Raw genomic sequence first — 21365 nt, forward strand, 5'->3', positions numbered from 1 at the left:
ACTTGGAGCTAAATGCTTCAAATGTAGCATTTTTCCGGCCTGGCATTATAGGGGAAAAAAATGCAGAACGAAATCCATGCACAATGAAATCCTAAAATTACAAATAAACAATTTTAGTTGTTTTTTACATATTGGTATAATGTAGGCCAAATGCTTAAAATATATGTAGATATTTTTACTCGCGCATACACAAGTCAATATCCCGTAGAATTATGGTAAAATGCTGCAAACAGCATTTAGCTCCAAGTACATTCCAATGTATTTGGATAAGGACATGTGATACTCACCTTTAATGTGACATGAATGATGTTAAGATGCTGATGCTTCTACATCCAGTCTACGCTTGGTGCTTCAAGGAGCTGCCCTGACCCAAGCTTGTCTTTATTTTAAGCTTCAAGCTACCACTCATGTTTCATTGACTCTGAAATTCCTAACCTCTCATTTTCCTTCTTCGCCCCTCCCTTCTTGTGCCCTGTCACAGGTATGGCCTCGCAAGTGCAAGTGTTCTCCCCACACACACTTCAGTCAAGTGCCTTCTTTAACGTGAAGAAACTGAAGGTGGAGCAGAGTTGCGACTGGGATATGACAGGGTACGGAACGCACAGCAAAGTCTACAGCCACAACAGCAGCAAGAACGTGTCGGCCGTGAGCGGCCCCCTCGGAATCAGTAGCTCCCTGCAGGTTGCCGGTTCCACCTTGCCGTACGAGCAGGCGCTCATCTTCCCGGCAAGTGCAGGCCACATTGTGGTGGCGTCGGCCTGTAGCACTTTCGGCGGCGTAGGCTCTTTGCTGGGCAGCGGAGGTGGAGGCAGTACCGGGAGCGGCGGGGGAGGCGGTGGCAGCAGCGTTGGGGTTCACAATCTGACTCGCCGCAGCACAGTCAGTCTCCTGGACACCTACCAGCGATGTGGGCTTAAACGCAAGAGCGAGGAGCTCGACAACAACAGCAGTGTGCAGATAATTGAGGAGCACGGTCCACTGATGATCCAGAACGGAGCAGCCAGTGGTGCCACGGTGCCTACAGTGGCCACCGCTGCCTCCACGGCAACATCCAAGAACAGCGGCTCCAACAATGAGGGGGACTACCAACTGGTGCAGCATGAGGTGCTCTGCTCCATGACCAACACGTACGAAGTGCTGGAATTCTTGGGAAGGGGTACATTCGGACAGGTGGTTAAGTGCTGGAAGAGGGGCACCAACGAGATTGTTGCGATCAAGATCCTAAAAAACCACCCGTCTTATGCGAGGCAGGGTCAGATCGAGGTCAGCATCCTGGCGCGTCTTAGCACAGAGAGCGCAGATGATTTCAACTTTGTGAGGGCCTACGAGTGCTTCCAGCATAAGAACCACACGTGCCTGGTGTTTGAGATGCTGGAGCAGAACCTGTACGACTTCCTGAAGCAGAACAAGTTCAGCCCGCTGCCGCTTAAATACATCAGACCCGTGTTACAGCAGGTGGCTACAGCGCTGATGAAGCTGAAGAGCCTCGGTCTGATCCACGCTGACCTGAAGCCGGAGAACATCATGCTTGTAGATCCCTCACGGCAGCCCTATAGAGTCAAAGTCATTGACTTTGGCTCAGCCAGCCACGTCTCCAAAGCTGTCTGCTCCACCTATCTACAGTCCCGATACTACAGGTAAGAGTTGGGCCTTTCAAAAGTATTAACATTCTGTTGATGTTCTTCACTTTGTCCTTGATACAATGGTTATCTTTCTGAGTTTTGTTTGAATTATTCTTGCAATCATGGCAACGTTTTCAAAGAAAAGCAGATTTTTGAGCCATTCACACTGAAGTCTTCAATAACCCTCTTAGGGCTTTTGTTTTTGGAATTGCTAATCTCCTCCATTGTGGGATGGAGATGTAAATGCGTGTGTGCGCGCGCGTATGCTCCAAGTTCACATTGAGTCATTTCTGTTAACGAGAATACTGTGATGAATCACTTCTATTATCACAGTGATGTTAAGGAAAATAGGTCAGTTTGACAGTCAGGTTAAGAATTTTCCAAAAGGATCCCCTCTCATTGAAAAAGGTACCAATCATGGAGCCCGTTCACCGGCCTGTGTACGGCACCTCTTTTCACTGCCGGGTTTCCCCCTGGATTTCAGCCCCATCACCATGGACGGCTCCCATTTCCCCTGAGATAAAGATGAAGGGGTCAGTCTGAGTTCTCCTGTAATATGCCTGTAATCCACACCAGTGGGCCCTGCATTAGAACCAGATGACTCTCTGGAAGATTTTGCTTTCTTGTACCTCTCACACATCCCTTTTAACCAAAGCCAAAAAAACAACCAAAAAAAGTATTTAGGTTTGAGCTGAGGCAGCGTCCTGGAATCAAGCAGTCTTAATGTTCACACAAAGAGACACTTGAGCTGTGCTCGGGGACTCGGTCTGGTGCCGAAGCTGAGGCAGAGGAAATAACAGGTGTGTCAGCACGCCAGTATTCCTCATGCAGTTTCTGATTATGCCCACTCAAAACACAAAACCACAGGCTGTGACTGTCAATTCTAGTAAGTAATGTTTGGGCTGTTTGTTTACTTTTGAAATGCATATAAGTTAGCATCTTTAAATAGTTTTAAAAGTCGCAAGGTTTCTGACGAGACATGGCCTCGCTACTCCAGCATTTCCCATCGTACATATTGTTGGCATCGGGCCGATCGTCACAATTTAGTAATTTTTTTCACAATTCTATACTATCGCTCAGTCTACGTTTGGTTCTTATTTTACAAATATTACTGACCAGTCTTAAGTGTTTGAATAGCTTGCTCACTTTGACAATGTTTAACAGTTAAACACTGCTCACCACCAAATGAAAATGTTTCAAAATATAGATAATTGTCATCTTGTGGAAGAACATTCATTTTTCTGGCTGTCATAGTTGTGCATGTTGCTGGTATACATAGCAAAAATATATATTTTTGTAGTAAATAACAAATTTTCAGTGCAATCAGATAATTGCTCACAAAAACACAATGATCTCCCAAGGTACGATAAAGCACACTGGTGGGAATAACTGCTTCACTCACTGCACCTTCTCTAGCAGTCCACATGTATCATCCTCCTCCTGTGATTGGTTATTGATGTCAGTCTTCCTTTTCTGGAGACAGCTTTGTTCAAACCTCTCCTTCAGTGGAAAATGGAGCTACAGTAGCTCAAGTAGAAATCTTTTCAACTTTCACTCAACTTTCCTACCAGTCATCTGCTTTTGCTCCCCAGCACCAGCGGTACTGCAGGTCAATAATGAGGCCGTAAAATGTTCTTGTTTGTTTTGTGAGCCAGTGACGAGAGGAGCAGAATAGCAAGATCATCCTTTCATTTCCTCTTTGAAAAGCTACAGAAGGGAAATCCCCAAATTAGAAATCAACTCAAGCATTTTTGTGACCCTGATGTGATGTAAATGTACTTTTTTGTGTCGTTTAGTCGCTCTCAAAAGGCCCTCTACTTTACATAACACCCAATGTCCAAAACAGAAGTGTCTGGGTAATTGTGATGACTGAGACAAGTAAGCTCATGAGCGCCGCATCACAAGGTTTTGGCAACACTGTATGGCTGCGGGTACATTTCCCAGGGTGTTCAAAGTTGCGTACTGAGGTTATTAAATTGTCTCCGATGGCTTCAGATAAAAAAATAACAGGAAGGTTGCTGGTGCGTTGCTTGGTTCCATCACAGGTTGCTGACTACACACGGCTGTCATTTGGCAGCTCAGCTAAGACTGGTTTTGGGTTCCTTTATTTCCCCCACATTAGCCAAAACATTCCTCTTTCATCTTTTTAAGCCTAGTGGAATTAAATGTCTTTGTGCACTGCTGTCTTTTCTGTTTGTTTGTTTTTCTGCTGCCAAATGTTGTTTTGGATTGATGAGGTGAAGTTGCATTAATGGGATACTGCACTCGCAGAGCTGTTATGACTTTATATCCATTGCATTCATTTGCATTTGAGATTTTTAGACCCATCAGTGACAGATGTTTGTACTTTGAATGTCATACGTACATAGCTTGTTTATGTTCATGTGCACGCTAAAAGATCCTTTTCCAAATGAGTTATAGATTTTCCACAACATTGACTTATGCAAATAAAAAAAGACAAATTCAAGCTTGCTATTTACAGGAGCAGTCTCAGGGTTCCTTCCAGTGTCAGTTTTATTTGCTTCAGTGACTCATGACTACATTGATAAAATTATAATATTACCTGATGTTTTGCCTTTGCTTCAGCCACCTCATTAGTGAACCACACAATCTAATGCATGATCAGTTTGACTGAGGGAAATTTGTAAATTAACAAAATGTTTTTCATTGTTGACATAGTTTCAAGCAGTGTGGAACTGCACTGTATCACATTGAGAGACTCAATAAGATAATGCAAATGTAATGTTGGCGGACTGGTGACAATATAGTGGGTTTGATGTCCTGCTACTTCATCTAGTGACCCAGTCTTGCACCTATTTGTACCCCCTGTCCTTTCCCTGATTAGACCTGATGATGTAACAGGCAAGCCTTCTCATCAAGCTTACACCTCTCCACGTAAACGGATTATTGTCTTATCTCAGTTGTCTCTGTCCGATATACTGTACTTCATCAGCCAAATGTCCTTGAGATGAGTGGAGCAAAGTGAGACATGCTCTGAGGAATATGAAGAAAGCTGAATTTGTTGTGGCAGCTGATGATGGAAGGAATATTTTAGTCAGTTATGTGATGTGCTTTGTTGCTGTGTTTTTAATCTCAGGTTTAGATTTTTAGAAGTCCGTCACCATGATTTCCACCAGAGACTTGCCACCTTTTGCTAGGAATTAATTTTGCAAATGAATGTGGTGCTTTCAAGTCAATTATTTCAGATAATCCTCACAGCCTGATGTCAGCAGTTTTGCTGAGTGTAGGAGGTGTGCAGATTATTCAGAGTAACAGGACATTGTCAGGACATCAGACACAATTACATTCATTACAAAATAAACATTTGCTATGTTGCAAGTATATGCCTGATTATTCTTAGTGATGATAATCTTATTAATGATAATCCCTCGTCCTCATGTTCTGGACTTCTGCAAAGCAGAATTGATTCTTTGCATGATTTCATAATGATTTAGTGATATGTTAAAACAAAAATGTCGAAGTGAAGTGGATGGTCTCCTTGACATCACACCTGAATGTCAACAAAAGATAAAAAACAACAACAACAACAACCACACAAGATTTATAGGGAATAACAGTATCCACTCACAAAGGAGACGAATCGTTCATCCTCGCCAGAAGTATTCGCATGACCTTAGGAGTTTGCATGTGAGCAAAAGGCCAAAATCCACATACATAAAATATACAGGATTAAAAATATGTTTGTGTCGGCACACTCTGACGCCGCCCTTTAACATTATGGACCAGTTAATTTTCTCTATCCATGGTTAAATGTTGTATTGCGCATATACGTATATACACACTACTCTGTGCTGGCAAAGACGGGCAGGGCTAATGCTACCATCGGATTTTTGACAACCCAAGGCTTATGTTGTAGCCTTAATAACTGCTGAAATATGTATGTCTCCATCAGAGGCTGAGGTGGTGCATGGTAAGAAGAGCCTGTGCCCCACCTGTCTATCTGCCTGCCTTTCCGTCCGCCCTAGCAACACAGACCAGGCTTTCCAGTACATTGACTCTCCAACACAAGAAGAAACATTGAGGGCCATCATCATGCAGGAGGCTGCATGTTAGTTACCGCTCTGAGAAGCATCTGTTTATGTGTACATGTGCCAAAGCTTGCTAAGCGTCACGAGGGGACCACTCCAGATGAAGTAAAAAAAGTGCAGGAAGGCAGTGATGGTGTTCAAGGCGCTGGCAGTCTGAGGAAAGTGAAGTGGGAGGAGACAGCAGAGCGATGGCAGCGCAGGTGTGTGGGAGGTCGTTGTTTTGCAATCCTTTCCCAAACATGGAAATGTGCTCCCTTTGTGTTGCAGCCTTTGGCACCAATAAAAACAGCATTGCGTTCTTCTGGTGCAAAACCGTGAAACTAAAAACATTCAAAATGCTTTGTATCAAATCCGTGTCAAGATCTCATTACATTTTCCAATAACATAAAACAATCATAATTTACAAATCACTTGTGAATACATTTTACATGCAGGAGTAAATATAACAAGCACACAAGAGACCAACTACCACAGACAAAGGTGTAAACTTCCTCCCGTAGCTCCTGAATTGCAGCCGCGCAGCTACAAGTTGACGTTGAACCAACTGCTCTCGGCAACCAACAAACACGTGCCCAAATATGTCATTGCAATATAGAGAAAGAAACAAAATACAATAAACCTATGCAATTAGATTGTGCGTCTCTTTTACCTGGCCGTAACCAATGACATTTTTCCCAATATGGTCTGTGAGTGAATCGCTACTCAGACTCAAGTTGGGCACTGACCCCGGGTTGCATTGTCACTGGCCTCCAACCTCAAGACAGCTAAAATGATCATTAAAGTTGGCAGTATTCACCGCTGTGCTTTCTTCATGACAGTCATAATACCTTAGTATGCATGACAGAATCTTAATAACCTCTTTCATTTATAATGTGCCTCTGGGCAGCTATTGCATGTGTCTCCACAGGGCCACCAGCAAGCAGGAGACATGTTGCAGCTATGCTAATTAACTACCGGTAGTAAAGCATATGAAACATAATGTACACAGTTGTCGGCTCCTTGCAGCTGTCTTCCATTGGAGAGACGATGTGAACATCTCCCACCAGCATCCATCCACCAATAGACACCAGTATGCGGCACCGACTGTATAAATTGTATATTGCAGATTTATACGCGCGTGCGTGCGTGGCAGAGCTCTGTGAGTTTCACCTCTTTGTTTCATTCCCCTACTCATCTTTGTTCTCCCTCCCAGTTCAATTTCCATACATTCCCGAGGTCATTAGGCTGAAGGAAATGAAGGCGCCCTGATAAAATTCAGGGATCCGCCCACGGGAGGCTGCAGTCACTCTGCTCTGTATTGATTGGCTCATCTTAGCGTTTGCGGTGCGGCGGGCACACTAGTATGACCTCGATCACCCTTATAAGTGTCAGAACAGGCTTGACATCATTCTGTGGATAAAAAGCTGACATTAAAATGTTGCTGCAAAAAATATGTTTTCATGTGCCAAAGCACAAACTGCATTTGATGCGTTTGTCTTTCTTGTCGAGAATCAAACGTAGGTGGGTTGGCTGTCATCAATCGCTGGCTGGGACCAGCCCTCAGGTGTAAATAAATCATAAGGCGTCCTGTTGACCCGCTCTCCGCCATCCCAGGATACCCGCTATTCGTCTGAAGGGAGCCTCCAGAAAGTTCCGGTAGTTCCCCACCATGTACTTTGCCTTATTTTATTGCTTCTCTTCTTTTTCCAATTTCCATTACCCATCTTCACCGCTTCCATCCACTTGCATGAATATTTAAAAATCAGGGTGGAAAATATACAGGAAAGAAGAGGGAGAAAGCTTGGTCGAGTTTTATGCCGATGTCTTTAAGGTGGTTAGATGGGGGACGAGAGAGCATCAAAGATCATTTTATTTGGGAAGAGAGCTATGGATGCTGTTTGTGCACGTAGATGCAAATTAAATTACATGTACATTTACAGTGCTGGCAATTCAATATGTATAATAATAATAATAATAATAAAAAAAAGAAAATGTACAAACGCACGCATGAATAAACAAATAAATACACGATTTTCCATAAATTTTAGTAATATTTTTTTCTTTGTCCTTGGGCGCTTAATAAGTCGTACACAGACTTGATGAACTTTAGAATAACTTAGCATCATAACCTTGTTGTTTCTTTTGAGTTTTTATGACAGATGCCCTTTATGTCGCAATGGCGCCTTTATCCTTACTCTGGGACCGATAGTGGCTGGGTTTTGGACGCCGGCCCAGAATCAACCTGCCCTGTCTGCACGATAGGCCTCAGCATGTACTACCACTACACTAGCAGCGCTTTAAAACACAACAACGGGGACTCATAAGATTAAGATAGTTTTAAGCAAAATGGATGCATATTTTGGGTAATATGCATCAGGCAAATGAAGCTTTGTTCTGTGTTTTTTTGTTTAAACACCTTACAGCATCACAATAACTTACTTTCTGTCCAATAGTTCCTTTTTATGTCCCATCTCTCTAGTGCTGGTGTACAGCCCATAGCTCAAATTGAGGGTGGCTGTTGTCACGCTCTCTAAAAACGTTACTCCTCCCATTGTCAGTGGCAGAATTGAATGAGGTTCTGCTCTTATACCGCGTGGGCTATTTTCAGCAGCACTCATCAAGCCAGTAAATGTGCCTGACAATTATGGCACGGCTTTGAAGCATGAGGACACATTGTAGTGTAGAGTTTTTATTTCTAGTCAAGATGGCAAGAAAACAAAGTCAAATCTATCTATTGTCAAGCAGTATGCATGCATAGTCTTTTATTTTTATTATCCATCCATTTTCCGATCCACTTTACCTCAGAAGGGTCGTGGGCGCGCTGGAGCCCATCCCAGCTGGCGACGGACAGTAGTATTTGACTTATTTTTTACCTTGTGAACTGCAAACATGTAGTCACATGCCAGCCCAGCATTTTAAATAGATTGCTTTCTGGAATAGGACTGGCTGTCAAGATGGTGTTGGAGAAGAACCATCCAAAAAACCTCTCTGTAGCAAATCCTGTCTTGCATTGGCGTGATAAATAATTTAAAATGACTAATAGCTCTTAGTGACAGAGAAACGTATTGCTGAGGTGTATGGGACTGAGTCGGTTTTGGCTTGAGACGTAATTTGTATGGAAAAATAATTACTCTTGTGTTGGATTCTGGTTAAATATTTAACACGTTAGTGTTCTGACTAGGGCAAGGGTTTTTTAATGCTGAGCAAATTTGTTCCTTTTAAAATGTTCACTGCAGAGAAGCAGCCAAGCATCAGACGACAGGAGAAATTCCTCTTTTATTCCTCAAATCATCATTGCTACATTTCAAGACGGAAAAAAAATGCAAAGTAGTGTAATGTCTCTGTGTGCCAGGCTTTTGAGTTTTTAGCACTCATCCCAGTATTTTATTATGTGTGCGTCATATCATCTGTTGAGTTCAGCTTCAGGCACCAGTAAGCATTAAGATATATATCAACCCACAAAAGACCCACGAAAAGAACACAATGCGGAAATTCCATAGAGAAAGCATAAAAGCTTTATGGTCCTGTACAACTTTAGTATTGCCGTCCACAGTCCATAATTGCCCTGCTTAATCGAGCCATACACAATGTATCGGAAAAGCACTTGCACATATGCTGCCGAAGCTCCAGCATGTCGGGTGAAATCACTTATTATGGTGCCAGAGAACATGTCATCACATTGTGCTTTATTGGCATTAACGTAGCCAACATCACCTTTGAAAACACAGTAACATTGGACACACCATCTTTCATTACAGCCTCAATCTATATGTCATCAAACAAAAGGCTCAGTGCTCTTCAAATAAAAGACATCGTTGTCCTTAATACCTAGCCAGATGAGAACAGTTGGTACTTCTTGCGGGAATTTACGGTCGAAGCACAGGTTACTGTGTATACATCTAAAAACAATTCATTGTTTCAAATGCTTCATCTCTGAAGTGGTTTGCTTGGAAGTGCTGTTAATGATACACATTTCCTGAATGTTTCATGCACTGTTCATGATAAAAATACATCAAGAGGCATCCAGCAGGCTTTTTTGACGAGGTATACAATTTGAAAGTCTAATATTTGCCTTGCGAGTGATTCGCACGCTCTACCTTGTTTTTCTGCATTCAAATGTGTGCAACACTTTGCAAGTTGTCAAATGAATTTGTTGATAACCGTTGCTACGGCAACCAGTGTTTCACAGTCGTTAAAGCTGCAACACCGGAACTGGAGTGGAGCTGTTAAGTCGCGGTCGCCAGCCGTCACTGACAATTGTGTACTTGGGCCACACTCTGGTCGAGGTTATTGTTTGCCCAGGTGGGCCCAAATGGCGTGTGTCCCCCCACCCCCACCCATAATCCCGCTCCCTCACCTCTCGTTCTTTTTTCATACCCAATCACATACTGCTCCTCCCTGGCTTCCTCTGTCCTTTGTTCCACAGGAGCCTGTTGTTCGACTGAAGCTCTCAGTTACACAAAGATAGCAAAATTGGTATTCATCTGCAGTTAGCAGCTATGTACATTGTGGTTTTCTCCAACGCTGGCTGGTAAAAAAGAAAAAATGTCAAATCTGCTTTGCTTTGAGCCTTGACTCCCTACACAGAAATGTTCACTTCTTTTTAAATCCACAATTGACCTCAAATTTTATTCTTATCATGACCTCACCTTGTCGTTGGAAAATGTCGAAGTCGAACCTTTTTATGAGGCTTGTTCCTTCCGCTATCTTGGTTCAATACTCACTCTTGATACAACACTCATACAGAGGCCGTAGGAGCATAAAATGTCCCAAAGTAACTGTCGCCATGGTGACAATGAAGCTTGACATAAGGTGTCCCACATTGAAATTTGCAAGCGTGCAGCTCCTTCTCTCTATGTGAGTGTTTGTGAGAGAAAGGGGAGGGGGGGGGGGGGCGTCCATTGAGTATGTGCACAGTCCCTGGCCTCTTATGCTGCTCTGCTCCGGGAACTAAAAAGAGCAGCAGGGAACTTTCATTAGTGACCCCTGACTTGTGTCCTCTTTTTTGCCACTTTGCTTATTTACTTCTTTTTTTCCCATCTCATCATTTCTATCTTGAGGCTGCCCTTCGCTTTATCCCTCCATTTCTGGCTCAGTACTCTGACATCCAAATGTGCTGGGAATTTCAAAGGGCATAAACACTTTATTTCTTGAGTTCCAGTCTATACATTTACAAGCCCTACAAACATATATGTATAGTCTTCACTGGGTCACAGGGGAACTGGAGCCTATCCCACGTGACTTGGGGAGCACCCTGAAGAGGTCATTCCCAGGTTAACACATACTCACAAGTTGTACAGGTAATTTACAGTGTTCTGATAACCTAACATGCAAGTTTTGGGACTTAAGGACGCACACGCAAAATGAGAACATGCAAAGAAGACGTGACAAAATTAATTTAATCAATAGCTAATTCATTAGCAAATTATTCAACAACTATTTTAATACTACTACTACTACTACTACAACTACTACTACTACTACTACTAATAATACATTTATTTCTGAAATGTCATAGCTATAAAGTACAGCACATGATCAAATCTATAAGCTTTTTTGGGTCAAACTCAAAAACAAAAAATACAAATATCTCAAAATAACATTGTAACACAAATTGTCTTGGAAATAGCTATTCTTCCACACTTTTATGTTTTAATTCCTTCTGCATTGCGCACATTAAAAATGTCGGTAAGCACAAATGAACTCAGCTCAGTCTTTGCACTTGCTTTTCTGTTGCTCTCGTGCACATTTAATCCAGCCAATGTTTTAATCAGTTCATTTGCAAAGGTGCAGCCAAGTCCTTTGATCCATTTGCTAGGGCAGATGAGGATGGATTCTCATTTTACTTGAGGCAGTTGTGAGGATTTTACAGGCGCATAAAAATGTATACATTGTTGGAACGAGTAGTGTTGATTGAAACCAACACAAAGCGACGACAGCGCCATTGTTAAGCAGGGATATGACAAGTGCTATTTCCATTACAGAGTTCCCGTGGAGCACAATAAAACGCAGACCGAGCTGTGAGTAAAGCGAGCGCTTACCGGGTGGCCCTGCGCTAATTGCGACCGAGGTGCATTTACTGATTATAGTTAAGTGGCCCAAAATAGTCCCCTGCTCTGTGTTGGATTGGCCCCGTGTCCCCCCCGTGGTTGATGTGGTCAATAGTAGACCCTGTTAAGATGCCTTTCCACTGAGCAAAGAAAGCAGTCGAATCATGCTTGTCTCCTCACTTCATTTGCACAAACCCACACAAGAGAAACAAATCACTGATGAGGACAGCAGGACTCCAGTTGAACTATAAATGTTACACTCTGCAGCAATGTTCAGCCCTTAGATTCTGAGGCTTGGTACATAAAAATTCAATCTTGTGACTCATATGCTTTCGCTGATTAATAGCTTTCAGGACAAAACAAACAAGCGAGGTACATTAAAATGTAGCAATTTGCCAAAAACCTGCACATGAAGAATTTGAAAAAACTGTATATATGTTTTCCCGAAAGTTGTACTAAAAGAATAAAAAATAAACATCAGTCAGGCATAACCGGGCATATTTTGGGTGATCTCTTGAATGATTAGGGTATGTGTTTTGGAACTGCTCCGTTGTTTTGGAAGTACAGGTGCAGTGACTTACATCAAAGGAGTTGCATTCAAAACCATATATATTTAGCACTTCCTATTTTCGGATGATTTCCCACCAAATTCTCGTGAGATTGCGTTGACATTAGTGGCTGTTTGCACAGCTGTATTCACATCTGTGTGGATAAACACAAACATTCAACTGTGCTGGGTGATTAGATTTCCAGGACACGGCCAGTGACTCGTATGTGTTCACACAGCCATGCAATGTGCTACAAGGCGGACAGACCAAGCTGACCTACAAACAGCCAGACATATTTCACAAAGGTTCACATAGGGAAGACAAACACAATGGAAAGAAATGGATGGACAGATAGAGACCGGACCTGGCTGCAGGGAGTGACGGGCCCTTTGAATGAACCTATAGGTTAGACCGACTGGGTGAATGCGATTGTCCTCAGACATAGATCAAGTAGAGAGCCCAGCAGTCATCCAGGACGCGTCACATCGCTCAAGGGCTGTTGTCGGCCCTCCTGACCGGCTCAGGGTCTCTGTCTCGCTCCCGCAGAGGAGAGCAGACACAAGGACGTGTCTCGTAAGGCTGGGAGCGTCGTGCCACAGCCGCAGCCTTGTTTGTTTCGCCTGCATCATGCTCGACTGCACAGGCCCACATTAATGAAGTGTATGCAGAATGCAGACATAAGCATTTGGCAGTACACATTTGCAAAGTCTTCATTGTTTGCATTTCATTTAATCAGTTTGTGTTTCTCCTAGCCAATGCAGCATGTCTGCTAAAAAATGATAGGGAAAGGGCAAAGTAGAGTGGTGGGGTCAATATGATAATAGTGGGTGTACATTTTGATGTCTTGCTCCCAGCATGAAGTGTGGCATTCTAGCGTTCTCCACCTTTCCCCACCCACATTATCCCCCTTGCGTGTCTCTCCATCTCTGTCCTCCCCCCCAGCCGCAGCTTTCTGCTCTCATCCTTCCCCATGCCCTTCACTGCCCCCATCCCTTTTAGTCCACCTACATACACGCCAAGAATATGAAAAAGATTTGTTTTCTTCTGCCAGGCGGTGAGAGTGGGTCACAAGGCGTGCAAAGTGCGGATGTGCTGTTTTCTGGGTAATTATAGTAACATCCCTTGTTTGCAGAGGAATAAAAAAAAACAATGTTTAATTTTCTTTTGTGATCAAAGTAAGCATTACTTGCTTATTGTTGCAGCAATTGGGTGGTGCCAAGGGCCAGGCATTTCCTGTGATTGTTTGGATTTGCATACGGTAATAAGCAAATCAGTGCGTAACAAGACTTTTCTCACTGCCATGACAGCCACACCGCTTTTCACCTTTGCTAGTCAATCTCCACTAGCGATGGGGCAAATGAACCTTTAGCCTCTGTCTGACACTTCTGTGTCTAGTGGCTCATGACTCATTTTTTCAGTTCAGATAATGGGCTCTAGTTAACAAGACATGAAATGTAACACAGCATCAAGGCGAGTGGGGAGACCCAGCCACATATTCGGTCTTTTAAGTGTCTCTGTCTGTGTTGAGTTCATGACAAGATCAGGCAAAAGATAAACAGCTTAATGATGGTGGCTATGTTGTGTTTGTTTCTGAAAGGAAATCATTAACTAGCTCAGCTTGTATAGTGACAGCTTTTTTCTTTTTTTTTTACTGCACTCAAATGATAAGAGGATGGATTCACCTTGACTGCTTGACCGCAGTGGTTCCACATGAAGATCGCTACCTCTCCATCCCTTTGTTGTGATTTCAAGTTGAATTTATTTTCTCACTGACTATTGCATGATTTCCAATTAAATATGTCAAATGGTTGCTGTGCATCAAATCACCCGGTGCGTTGTCTACTTCAATAAATACGCCTTCCTATTTGCTCATAAAACAAATGTTAAATAAAAAAAACATTTGAATGGAGAATAGCCAGCTATACATTGAAATTCCATTGCGAGACAAAAGTAACTCTTCTCTGTCTGCCAATCGATGGACACACTTCTCTCACTCTCCCCTTAGATAGCCGTTTGTAAATATAAAGTAAATTAACACCCCTGGCCACTATTTGAGGAAATACATAATGCAAAGTGGGTATGGTGTAAAATTACTCTTAATTACCTACTTGAATAGAATCATTATGTTGGCATGGAAGGGAACACGTCACTCATAAAAGCAAATAAGTATAAACCTATCTCAGATATATAAAGTGATTTCACTTTTATTTATCAGATTATTTAATCTCTGTGACTCACTTTACAGATGTCATTGAGTGACATTATTCACATTTTCCCTGTTTTCATCAGCTTGTTTGTGTTGGTATTTTTCCATTTGTGGGTTTTAGTGTCAAGAGGGGGAAAGTAGGGAGAAAGCTGGAAGAAAGCAAACAACAGGAAGGGGCGCTAATGGTGAGATATAGAGTAAAGCTGTTTGTGTTGATAAACCTGAGATTTGTCTAATCTACCAGACGGAGCTCATCTTGATTGGCGCGGTTGGAGACGGTACATCCAGGGTCCCAACCGTCTAACATAGCCTCCTGATCTATATTTCAAAGCAGCTACTCGAGAGGAATTCAGTAATGAGTTCCCATCTTCCTTTTTGGTGGAGGAAGACTCTCTTTGTGGAACTAATTGAATGTGGCACTTTGAGCATCAGGAAGCTCTTTGGGGGTTGTGCTTCATTTCAGGGGATCTGCTGAGATATAAGCTTGCATGCCGATGAGGTTTTTGTGACAGAGGCCTGTTTCAGAATGGTCGTACACTGCACACTGTGTGCGAGACGCGCGTCCATCTGCACACACATCTTTTCCATTGCCTGCTTCACTTGATACATTTTGTTGTCCTCGTCAGCTTATCGAGGATGCAATGTGCCCATTTGTGGGCACACTTGGGCTCTCCAGCCACAAAAAGGGGGATATTCTTTAATGGGAGACAGGCTATTTGCAGATCTGGAAATGGCCCGAGGCGTATGCAGTTAGACTGGCTTGGCATTTGCTGAAATGATGAAACATTGCCATCACTATTTACAGACGCGCATGAATGAACTCTAATCCACAGGCATCTGCACACACGTTGACATTCAAATGCTGAAATGTATCACTGGTTTTCTGTCCATCTGGCCAATTTACAGTTCTCTGCATAATGCACATAGAGATAGTTAAGGTTTTGTTCTAATCAGATTTTATTGAAAATTTCCATCAAATCATGAAGCGGACAGTGAGAATGATGTATCCTGCTTTGAGGTGTGCACAATAATGATGACGAGGAAGAGAAGAAGGGTGGGAGACAGGGATGGAAGCAGGCCCCAACAGCAGCGGCAGCTCACTGGATGCCCAGCTGCAAAGCTGCCCTCGGGGCCCGCGAGGACTGTGGAATGTGGCCGACGCGAGTGTGTGTTTGGGCTGGAGACAGCAAAAGCCTCAGGGATGCAGCTGTTAGCAGAGATGTCTCTGAGGTGGGTGTGCTCATGTGTACTTGTGGAAAGGCTCAAGTTTTTGTGTCTTCTAGGTGCGTGTTGTGGCTCTCTCTCAACTCAATGAAAGTAATAACATTGTGACTTATTTCCGGTTTGAAGGCACATTCTTGCATCTGGTATATGCAATTGGAAGTGACTAGTACCGGTAACCTCTGTCAAGGTGTGGTCACATTTGCAATCAGCTGCGAGGAGCTTTATCAGAAGGAGATGACAGAAAATGTTTGTCGCCAAGATTTCCCATGCAGTCTTAGGCAAAGGGTCAGTTCAAGTGCATCATGGGAGGCACCACAACTGTGCCCCTCCCTGTTTGCTGTCTCAACCCCCCTCCCCTTCCTCAGTCTCCTTTTTCCCGCCACTTAAATCCCCATTGGTCCTATTTCTTTTCCACCAGCCAATGCTGCCCAGCATGTCTGGGAGAAGGGATCTCAGTGGCTGCGCTTGGGGTGTGTGAGGTCAAAGCTGTGCTCATTTCACACTGTGCCCTTTTGGAATTCATCCAGCAGCGCCCTCCACTGTGCACACTGGAGGGAAGAAAAGGGAGACAAACACAAAAGAGGGAAAAAAAATCATCAGTCTTCAGCGTGTTTTGATTTCCCACCTTTTGGAATGGTGAACGTTTAGCTCTACGTACTGTAGTTTATAATTCATGACATGAGCTGCTAGTAGAGCTCTTTGTGCCAAAGTATGTGCATGTAACTTAAACTGTACAAGGCTCCTCATCCATAACAAGAAAGTGCGTAGCTTGTGAAGCTGTTCCCGCTTGTCAAAGTAAGCCAAGACCAGAAAAAAATGGTTGAGAATTTAACAGTAACAAATTAATACATGTTATAAAATCATAATTTAGATGTAGCGTGGGTTTATTTTTGGAAATCGTAATCGCATAACAAACCAAAATGGGGTAAAACACCAAATCCATTGTAAATCTTAATTTTCTCATTTAAAGTGAGTTTATTCATTCTTCACCCGTAAAAGAGATTTGAAGTCACTTCAAAGCTTCCCTTCAATGATTCATTCATAAGATCCATTTTGAGTTTTGAATATTATCCTAGACGTAACAAAACCAAAAGCAGACAGTTATTAAGAATGTCTCAGACTTAATTGCATAATTTGAAAATGTTTCTGCTTGTTAGTCTATTCTACTGGGCATTTTTTCATATTGTTAAGCACATCCTTTACAATAGTATTTGCCTCAAGCAGACAGAATGTTTTCTGAGAATGCACCCAGATTTTGTCATGAAGCCTAAATAATCCTGTTGTTGTTTCTTGACATAATATTTCTAATTCTTGTCAGAATAGCAGTGTATGTTTCAAGACGCAGCAGGCAGAGGGACACGGGTCTGAAAGAAAAGCAGCCTTATGATCAGCAGAGGTGACACTGCACAACTAGAACGACAAAATAGGCACATTGTAATCGTATTTATTACACTTTGTCAAGACATACTGGACATTATTATGCAGACGTTACACCTCTCTCCCCTGTATTGCTATATTTACCGTGTATAAAGTTTCCCACAAATATGTACCTTTAAAACTTGCTATAGCTCAATCGATCTTTTACGTCAAATTCAACCTATTGGAATGAACAATGGGAGCCAGGTGAACTTTTCAACAATGCTACTGAGAATTCATATATACTTCATATAAAAAAATACAGTAAAAAGTGTATATTTGTTGGTTGGGTTTCAAAGCAGTGTGCTACTGCTACAAATTAAATATTAAATGTTCCTTTAACACACATTTTAGGGTTTAATTTATGGGCACACCCAGTATATAAGCATATTTTCTATTTACATGATAAAAAATGTTTACTGCCAGCATAAAAAACTAACCAGTCTACGTCCACAAAATTCTACAACAGGGTTTTGCATAATTGTTAGTGCCTGTCAGTATACGTATAATCAAGCCTTAGCCTAAATGTAGCACCCTGAGTCAGCTTCTTTTTTTTTTTTCAACTTTCTGGTGACTTAATTTACCGTAGCGTGTGGCATCGTGTCGCAGAGACACACACACGCGCACACACACGCACACACACACACACACACACACGCACACACACACACTCACACTATGTGAATGGCTGTCAAACATAAATAAATTACGTTTTCTAATGGCTGTAGTTGTACGATTCCAGAAAGTTGATCGGCATTAGCAGAATTTGTTCCATGCTTAAAGCCACAGCAGTTGCGTGAGGACGTTTTGGATTCAAGCCATGTACAAGAATGGCATGTCGCATTTGTATGACGTCGTAACATGACAAACTTCAAAACACAACAATTACAAACAATCTCTCGGTGTGAGAAAAACATAGCGAAAATCGTATCATTTATCGTTCCAATTTCTGGGAAAATACATTGTCCAAAAAAAAACATGGTTATTGTGACAGGCCAGCAGCAGCAACATGAATTAATGAAATTGGATTGTGTTTGTGCGTGTGCGTGCATACTGTGTACTGACCTTGCATACTATGTCACTACACCAATAAGAGGGTAACGTGTGGCACAGGCACTGCATTTCAAATGGAATCTCATGATCTTCACTGGCTCTGTTACCAACCATCCAAGTGCCTTTGTACTATCAAACCTGACTGCCCCACTCTCTCCTGGTATCACTTGATCTCTTTCTTAGTGTGTCTAAATCAATAGAATTGGATATATTGGTGCAGTAACATGTTTTTTTTTCTCCTTCCCTACCTGTTCCAGTCTGGCTGAAAGAAACTAGACCTCACTTATGCCTCTAAGCTTGCTGAGTGAAAAAGTAAGGGGTTCACAGAGCAGCAAGTAGTATTCGATTTGGTTTAGTTAGGCCATCATTTGAAGTGCCTCCCCCGCTTTGTGTCTGAGATGCTTTGATGCATTTTGATTGAAGGTGCACTCTATAGGTTTAAAAACATTCTTCTTAATCAGTTAATTCACCCCTTACTTTGTGTGCTTCCACGCAGTTGAACTTGAGCGCTTTGTCTTGAACCACATAAAACAGTATTGAGATGAATGAAAGCAGGCATTAGTTGGCAAAAGTGGAAGCCGTAAGTTGCAAAGGGTTGGATCATATTTGCATGCCCTATAGTAATAATAGCTCCCTTTCCCAATATTGTAGTCCTGAAAGTTTATTTTTCAGATTTGTAAAAGGGTTTGTACTGTCTTGCCCCTCCCAGTATGTTTTTTAAAATTTTCTTTATCTTAGGCTGTTTTTTTTTCGTTTGGCTTCTGATGATTTGTTGGAGGCGGAGCCAAATGTGTCTAAATGTGTCACACACTTGAATTTTCCGAAGTGATCAAGGCCTCAGTTTCACATCTTCCCTTCGCAAACAGACAAATTCCATCTGCCTCACTTGACCGCTTGTGCCATCTCCACAGTGCATCCTGCTGTCTCGCTGCCCAAGATGCCCCCTCCTCCCACCGCCTGCTTTGGTGATGCATCTCAGCCTTCCTGACAGGCACACCAGCTGGTTAGGCTGGTTGACGGACTGTTTGTGGGGATGCATTATCATCTGTTTGCATTCCTGCTTTTGAGTTGGGCTTTAGTCCGCAATAGCTCAGTAATTGTTTGGTTCTGCATTTCCTCAAGACTTACTGACAGTGAATCGTGACTGTGTGAAAGGGGTATGGCCATCATTTTGAAGCACCAAATCAAAAGCCTTGAGTCCAAACCCTAAAAATGTATTCCTGTACTGCACTTTTAAATCTCAGCTCTTGATTCCTCAGAAACCCGACTGTCTATGCAGACAAAAGTGTAACAAAGCTGGACACTTGCCTCAGGGTTTGGTCAATGTCTGGCCAGTACAGACTGGGCTAATCCTGTCTGACAGTCAGTCCACAAAAATCATAATGTTGCAAAAGGCTGGAGGCGTTGTTTCTGTGTCCCCTACGTCTATCTTCAAGCATCGCTCTATGACACAGTCCCATCATTAACAAATCAAAAATCCTTTTAGAAGTAAGTGCATGAGTCCCTACAGTAGATTTTCAAGTGGCTGTGATGTTTACTTTTCCCAGTAGGGGCCTTCAGAAAGCCCACCAGGTGTAAACCATCATCAGTTCCTACTGGTGTAAAACGCTGACAATAGCGCTTCAGGTTGTTCTACAGTTGCTGGCTCTCTGCGTGATTGAATACCTCATTGTTTTAACTACATGAAAGAGAATCAAGGAAAGAGCATTCAGTACTTGAGTGTTCTCCATAACACTCGGACTGTATGTCAGGCTGTGTTGGCACAACCAATGAAAGTACGTGAGCTCAATAATTCATAGTTTACACCTGCCTATAATGATGTATTAGATGTATTAAGAGTTTCTTTTCAACACTTGACACAACTGCAATGATATATTTGCATGCCTTCTTGCAATTAGCGTGCTATGTCATGACAGCTGCACAGTTAATGTGATGTGCCAATCTGTTACCCTGCTCCCCTTTCTTTCCCATGCTTTAACTTGTCTTGTTGTAATGCATTGCATACTCCACTGAGACTGCTTGTTCTTTTACAGGTAAAGCAGCAGCTGCCTTGTCAGCACTTTGGCGTTTGTGTATTTCTCAAAGTGCGGGAAGGGTAAAGGAAAGAGAGGACTTGTTTTCAGGACCTTGACGATCGGGAATGTCGCTCCTGCTAAGAGAGTGAGGCAACATTTCTCAAGGTCTCTGTGAAAAAGTTTGCCTTGCCCAGACTAAGTCCTCCCCCATTACCCATTCCAGCCACCTGGAGCAGATGCTCTCAGAATGGAAATTGCGCGCATAAATGTGTATTTACATGAACTCTGCATCTAATGTTTGGCACGTACACAGTTCCTACAGCAATTGCTGAAGAGCAGGTGGAGCAGTTGGAATGAGCGGAAGCATAAGTCTGTTTGGGAATGGAGTTGGTTTCTGGAAGCCACAGGTGCGCAGCAGGGGATGGATGGCCAAACATTGATTTCACAGTCCGCCGCCACCATCTAGTATAGCTAGTAAAAGTGTTTCTCCATGGTGTGCATTCAGTAAGACTGGGAAGGAACCTTTGGAGCCATGGATATGGAGATGAATACCCTGGGAGAGCCAGGAAGCCATTCATAGCACAGACCCAAGCTTGTTCCATTAGGCAGGGGAAAGCGCTGGATGGAGCGAGGCTAAGAGTCAAAGCGAGGGGAGGAAAGGGAAAGAAGAAAGCCAATACTCGAGAGGACCTGCAAAGGAATGATGGCCTCTTTTCCCATGAAGTGCTTTTTCTTGTTACTGGTGGCTAGCTGTCTCTCGCTTTGTTGATGTTATTTACATCCAGTATACACGCTACTCACTTATGACTGCCTGACTGGCTATTTGAATAAAACATAGTTACATTAGGGCCAATGATGAAGTCTTTGAAGCTGAAATGAAAGAGATCTAATCCATTACCATAGATTGTATGCCTTGTGTGTGTGCGTGTGTGTGTGTGTGTGTGTGTGTGTGTGTGTGTGTGTGTGCTTATGATTGTGAGTTTATAGTGTAGGTGTGTTAATGCTTTAGGCTTCCAGGGATCCATTAGTCTCCCGTCTGGACCTAAGCTAAGGGAAGGTCAGCCTGATGGATACATCCTGACATGCACACAGCCTGTGAAGTCAGCTGTGTGTCCGCCTGTGTGTGAGTTTGTGTGCGTGGGCTGGCAGGCCAGCCAAGCGCAGGCACGGTTCAGCAGAGCAGAGGGCGGAGTGGCGGGTTTG

General features: G+C 42.9%; 1 protein-coding gene across 5 annotated transcripts in view; it reads left to right on the forward strand.

Annotated features, from left to right (window-relative positions):
* hipk2 (homeodomain interacting protein kinase 2) overlaps positions 1-21365 on the forward strand; it is a 61446-nt gene that overhangs the window by 15523 nt on the left and 24558 nt on the right. For all 5 annotated transcript variants that reach the window (XM_037253243.1, XM_037253239.1, XM_037253240.1 and 2 more), the window contains exon 2: positions 482-1637. In XM_037253243.1, coding sequence (XP_037109138.1) covers positions 482-1637 — 1156 coding nt within the window. The remainder of the gene's footprint in view (positions 1-481; positions 1638-21365) is intronic.

This window comes from Syngnathus acus, chromosome 6, assembly GCF_901709675.1.
Source record: "Syngnathus acus chromosome 6, fSynAcu1.2, whole genome shotgun sequence".
Classification (NCBI taxonomy): domain Eukaryota; kingdom Metazoa; phylum Chordata; class Actinopteri; order Syngnathiformes; family Syngnathidae; genus Syngnathus; species Syngnathus acus.